This window comes from Microtus ochrogaster, chromosome 10, assembly GCF_000317375.1.
Source record: "Microtus ochrogaster isolate Prairie Vole_2 chromosome 10, MicOch1.0, whole genome shotgun sequence".
Taxonomy (NCBI): Eukaryota; Metazoa; Chordata; class Mammalia; order Rodentia; family Cricetidae; genus Microtus; species Microtus ochrogaster.
In genome coordinates, this window is record NC_022016.1 from 58,022,725 (window position 1) to 58,029,195 (window position 6,471).

At 41.7% G+C, this 6,471-nt stretch overlaps 1 protein-coding gene across 1 annotated transcript in view; it reads right to left on the reverse strand.

Moving 5' to 3' along the window:
• Positions 1–6,471, reverse strand: part of Clspn (claspin) — a 32,798-nt gene that overhangs the window by 16,856 nt on the left and 9,471 nt on the right. Inside the window, exons 9-10 of the mRNA XM_026782171.1 lie at positions 1,514–1,705; positions 487–689 (exon numbers count right to left, since the gene is read on the reverse strand). Coding sequence (XP_026637972.1) covers positions 487–689; positions 1,514–1,705 — 395 coding nt within the window. The remainder of the gene's footprint in view (positions 1–486; positions 690–1,513; positions 1,706–6,471) is intronic.

Sequence of the window (6,471 nt, forward strand, 5' to 3'; positions counted from 1 at the left end):
CTTCCTTCCTTCCTTCCTTCCTTCCTTCCTTCCTTCCTTCCTTCCTTCCTTCCTTCCTTCCTTCCAAGACAGGGCTTCTCTATGTAGTTCTGGCTGTTCTGAAACTTGCTTTGTAGACCAGGCTAGCCTCAAACTCAGAGATTTTTCTGCTTCTGCCTCCTAACTGCCAGGATTAAAGGTGTGTGCCACCATCACAGGCACACGTGACACACACACACACACAGGCAAAATATGCATACACAATAAAAAAAATAATCTTTTTTGGGACTAGAGAGATGGCTCAGCACTTAAGAGCACCTTTTGCCTTCCGGAGAACTGTTTCAGTTCCCAGCACCAGCTAAAACCACTTGTAACTATAGTCCCAGAGGATCTAATATCCTATTCCAGCCTCCACAGGCACTGCAGGTAAAACATAAATACTCATAATAAATAAATCTTCTCCTATTCATCATGACCAAGTAACAAAATTACATAATTGCCCCAAACCTCCTGAGTGTCTTGATCCTCTTCTTCTACCTCCTCTTCTCCATCTTCTTCAGACTCATCTGTCATTTCTTCTTCTTCCTCTTCCTCTTCAAATCCATCTTCATTATCTAATTGAAATAATGCTTGGCGCTTTTGCCGCTCCTCAAGCCTCCGGAGTTTCATTGCCTCCTGCAATTTAGCTTTTAGTACCTGCAGTTTTTCACCTGAACAACAACAACAAAAAAAAAATTTTAGCATGCTTCAGATATGACTGACTACATAATACAATAAATAAACATGAAATTTATGTAACTCTATTTGTATTCTAGACACCCCAAAGGAAAACCAAAGACCTTACTACTCTAGGCTTTTACTTATTTTTGTTGTTGTTGTTTTGTTTTTCAAGTCAGGGTTTGTGTAGCCTTGGCTGTCCTGGAACTAGCTCTGTAGACCAGGCTGGCCTTGAACTCACAAAAAACAACTAGCTCTGCTTCCAGAGTGCTGGGATTAAAGGCATGTGCCACCACCACCTGACTGGCTTTTACTTATTTTAACATGGGATAATACAGAAGAGAATGTCTGCACCCAGATAATGATAAATAACTGTTTAAAGGATAATGGGGAGGGAATGAGGCTTCAGAAGTCTCCAGCTCAAAGGGACAGGGATGTAGCTCAGCAGAGAAACATTTGACTAACATGCAGGAGCTCTGGATTTGAGTCTCAGTGCTGGGAAAGTCTCTGGCTCAGAAGCCATGATGGAAAACAGTGACACACTTATTTATAGAAAGACCAGCAATTAAAAAGTAAGCCTGATAAAAGGGATAATTCTCCTGCCTCAGCCTCCCAAATGCACACAAGTGCACACCACCATGCCTGGCTTCTCTATACATTTTTCTATAGTATTTATTACTTTTTGTAAATAGGTAAGTGCTATTTAGAAAAAATAAAGCTATCGTGCTCACCCCACATCTCTCATGGTGCCACGGTCTCCAAGGAAAAAGGGTCTGCAACTTCCGGCCATACAGCCTCCAATAATAAAGACAAATACCTGGTTTTGTGTGGCTTGCTTCATCCAGCTTCTCAGCTGCCAATGTCACGGGCACCACATCTGTCTTTAGCTCCTCCTTGCCATCACTGCCCAAGTCCTTTACTATGATGTTCACGTTCACCGTCTGACGAGCCCTAGGAGTGACTGCTGGATTAGCATGTCTCCAGAAACGCTGCTTCAGGGCTTCCAGTTCTAAATGCAAACAGGAATCAGTTTGTCAGTTTGTCATGCTCATGCTCTTTCCTTGAAGATTCCAGTTAAGAATGATAAGCATCGAGGAAAATAACAGGGAAACTAAAACCCCCTTGCTACTAAGATCTGCATAAAATTCATACACTATAACCTATACCTGTTCTCGCTGTTTTAAAAACCAAACATTTTAAAGCAAATTTTTATCACACTTACCATAGTGTGTGTTTGTGTGCCACGGCACGTATGGAGGTCAGAACAGTTATTAGAGTCAGTCCTTTCTTTCCATCTTGTGGGTTCCAGAGATCAAATTCAAGTCAATAGCTTGATGGCATGTGCCTTTACTCTTTGCCTCTGCAGCCTCTGTTTCATTTTTAGTATCAAATTAGCCTTAATTTCAGCTATTAAAAAGCTTAATTTGGAGCCAGTTGTTGTGGTACATACCTTTAATTCCAGCAGCTGGAATTAAAGAGGCAGGTGTATCTCTGAGTTCAAGGCCATCTTGGTCAACAGGCCAATTAATTTCAGGCCAGCCAGGGCTACATAGTGAGCCTCTGTCTCAAAAAACACGAGTTTAATTTGGGGCTGGAGATGGCTCAGTGGTTAAGAGCACTAGCTGCTCTTGCAGAGAACCTGAGTTTGGTTCCCAGCACCCACATTGTGGCTAACAACTGCCTGTCACTCAAGTTCCAGGGAATCCAATGCCTTCTGACCTCCAAGGGCTTCTGCACACATACAGTGCACATTCATACATTCAGGCACATATGCATAAAATGAAACAAATAAACAGTAACTTTTTAAAAAGTGGCAAGATTAGTTTTAAAAATATAAAAATAAAAAGCTTATTTTTGTTGGATCTTATCAGTATTTTGTTTGTTTTTAGAGAAAGGGTCTCATGCTGTTCATGCCTATCTTGAACTCTGATCCTATTGCCTCTGCCATCTAAGTGCCGAGATGGTGTGCACCATCACACCCAGCTGATGATGAACTTTTTAAAAACATGGATTTAAATCCCATGTTAGTAGCAATATAGTAGCGCCTAGATGTGTTCTTTACTTTCTCTAGAGGAGGAGACAAAATCTTCTATTGTGCCTTTAACAATTATTAGCAGTAAAAAACCCATCTCTAAAAGATGTTATGTCTACTTACAGAGAAAAAAAGAATGAGAGAAACCCTAAGGCTGCTTCCTATTTATAGTGGCTCGGTAACGTTGGAAGCAACAGGTGGTACCAGCAGAAAGGGAACAGAAATAGGCAGATCATTATTGATGCTAATAAAATAAAACAGTTGAGTAGGAAGGTTTCACTAAGGCCCTAAAATAACAGAGAGGAAGCACCTTCATTCATAACTAGAGAAAGTGACGACGCAAAGCTCTCCGTCTTGGAATCAGGTGACGCAAACACTCTTTGCCTGTCGATACACGGCTCAACTATGCCATCTTCTCCTCCCCCCAGTCTTTTCCTAGTCTCTCTCATCTCTCGCCAGGTAGAAAACCTCCGCCCCAGCTCAAGTCTACACCAGTAGCTTCGGTCTACTGTTCTCGTTTCCACTAACTAAAGCTAGATACTATTCCTAGGCCTTCATAAAGAATAGGAATAGTGTATTTCCTACATGATGAAATGTAAATCTATATCCATTTTTCTCATGAAAATTAACTCTATGAGATAAAGAAAGTGAGATATTATCATTGTTTTCATTCTTGCTTGTACTTCTTGAAATTTATTTAAAAATTTTAAATTGTGTGTGTGTTTATGTGCAAGTGACTACAGGTGCCCCTGGAGACCCAGGGGCATCCGATCCCCTAGAACTGGAGTTCCAGATGGTTATGAGCTGCCAGACATGGGTGCTGGGACTGAACTTGGATCCTCTGCAAAAGCAGCACATTCTCTTAACCACACAGCCATCTCTTTAACTTTCTTTTCTGTTTCTCAGGTTTTTGAAACAGGGTCTTGGCTAGGTAGCCTTGGCTGGTCTGATACTTGCTACATAGGCCACGGTGGCCTTGAACTTTCAATAATTCTCCTGCTTTGGCCTTTTAAGTGCTAGGATTACAGGTACATGGTATCATGTCCAGATCCCTAATATTAATCTTAAGCCCTTTCAAGGCATCAACTATACAAGTGATCAGCTTGAACCTCCTAAAATGAATAATTGAGTCATTTTTTTCTGCTTAGAAAAATAAAATTTTTTTAAATTATTTATTTATTTATTAATTAAAGATTTCTGCCTCCTCCCCGCCGCCTCCCATTTTCCTCCCCCTCCCCCGATCAAGTAAAAATAAAATTTTTCAACCAGGCTGGCCTCAAACTAACAGAGATCCACCTGCCTCTGCCTCCCGAGTGCTGGGCTTGCCTCAAAAAAAAAAAAAAACTAACTAACTAACTAAATAAATAAATAAAACTTTTCAATGATCCTTGATTAGAAAGGCTCAATCATAGGTTTGCCATGCCACAGGATCTAGGCTGTCGCCAATTCCCTACAACCATCATACCCACTAGCTGGCACTCCCTGTGACACCACAGGATCTAGGCTGTCGCCAATCCCCTACAACCATCACAACACCAGCCAGCACTCCCTGTGACATCTATTACCTGTGTCTTTTGCAGTTGTCTCTACCAAAAATGCTCTTTTCCCTCCCTGCCTTGGTATCTCCTCCTCAGTTTTCAGTACGCTGGTGGGTTTTTTGTTTTATTTCTTCTTTCAGAAATGTGTCTGAATTTCTAACCCAAGTAAGTGCCATTTGCTCTAGGGTTCCTATGCATTTTCTCTAATGGCATATACTGACCACTTTATTTACCACCTAGTAAGGTAATAGTCTATTTGCCTAAAGCCTATCTCTATTCAATTTTCATTTTCTCAAAAAGAGGGGTTGTGTCTTACTTGTACACATACTACCCAACGAAATGCTAAATTGAAGTTTATTGCATGGATGTTGACACAAACTTCATGTCCAGAGTAGCATGAAAAAGACTGGTCTGGAAACAGCTTTCATATCAATTATATTTAAAGGATAAATAAACTTTTTTTGAGTCAGAGTCTCACTGGGTAGCTCTGACTGTCCTGGAACTCTCTAAGTCGGCCAAGCTACTGATCTCAAGCCCAGAGATAAGCCTGCCTCTGCCTCCCAAATGTTGGGACTACAGGCATGTGCTATCATACCCAGCAGGACAAAATGCTGAATTAAAAGAAGGTGTCCATCATGTGGCAGGTATTATGCTAGGTTCTGCATGAGCTAAATGTTATGCTGGAAAAATTACATAACTCCTGAGCCTGTTTCTTCATTTTGCAAAATAAACTCCAGGGCTATAAGAATTAAGGAAGATAATAAAGAATATATCAGGATTTAATATAATAGATCCTCAAAAAGGTTTTACTCCTGTATCTGAGGCCAGGACTACTTAGATAGTGCCTAGTGTCATTTAGCATGTTCCTTGGTGCAGTGGGCAGCAGCTCCTTCTTGTCCCTCGCTAATGACTGTGCAGCTGTGTTTCATACCAGCCCAGCTAGATCTCTAGTTCCAGTCAAATGCCCATCTTCTCCCATTTTCTATCATTTTCTATGTCCTTCCCAGGCATACTTACAGTGTACACCTGTAACCCTAGTACTTGGGAGGCAGAGGGAGAGGAACGCTGCCAAGTTTGAGGCCAGCTTGATTTACACTGTGAGTTCTAGAATAGCCAAGGTTACACAGTGAGATCCTGACTCAAAACAACACACACACACACACACACACACACAAACACACTCACATTCCCAGAGTACTCTTCTCTCTCTGCTACAAAGCCCATCTACCCAACGAAGTCACCAGAAATATTTTATAATGGACACAGTGGCTAACATAGCACCTGCCAATGATAAGCTGCTAACTGAAACAGTCTTTTGTGTGTGTGTGTGTGTGTGTGTGTGTGTGTGTGTGTGTGTGTGTTTTCGAGACAAGGTTTCTCTGTGTAGCTTTGGAGCCTGTCCTGGAACTTGCTCTGTAGACCAGGCTGGCCTTGAACTCACAGAGATCTTCCTGCCTCTGCCTTCCTGCCTCTGCCTCCCTGTGCTGGGATTAAAGATGTGTGCTACCACAGCCTGGCTGAAAGTCCCGATGTAAATAATTTTAGTTATCACCATTTGAATGCTTCTTTACTCTATTCATTTGAATACATTATTTCAATACACCTTTAGTATTGTATCACTCTGGAGCCATACAGTATAGTATGTCTTTCTTTTCTTTCTTTCGAAGATGGGTTAGAGAGAAGCCAGGCTTGATTGAGTGCTGGCACATACCAAATCCCAACACTTGTGAGGCAGAGGCAGGAGGACTGGGAATTCAAGGCTAACCTGAACTACACAGAGAGATCCTGATTCAACAATAACTAAATATCCTAAACTCAGTTCAACAACTTGTAATATATTCTAAGGATAGGGAGTGACTCACCTAATATGCATAAACCTAAATTCAATCCCTAGCCTCCATGAACCAGGCATGGCAGTACTTGCCTACAATCCCAACACTCAGAAAGTCAAGGTCACTCATGACTACACAGTGAGTTTGAGACTAGCCAGAGAAACACAAGACACAAGAATGTCAAGAGTCCTGGAGCTGCAGTTATGAGTAGTTATGAACCATCAGACGTAGGTGCTGGGAACCAAACTCTCTCTGGTCCTCTGTAGAGCAACAAGTGCTCTTAACCAAGGCCTACAGTGAAAGGGCCGTTTACCTGGGTGTATGATAGAGTGCCTTGCTTATAAAACAGGATGCCTATGAGGCTACAGGTGAC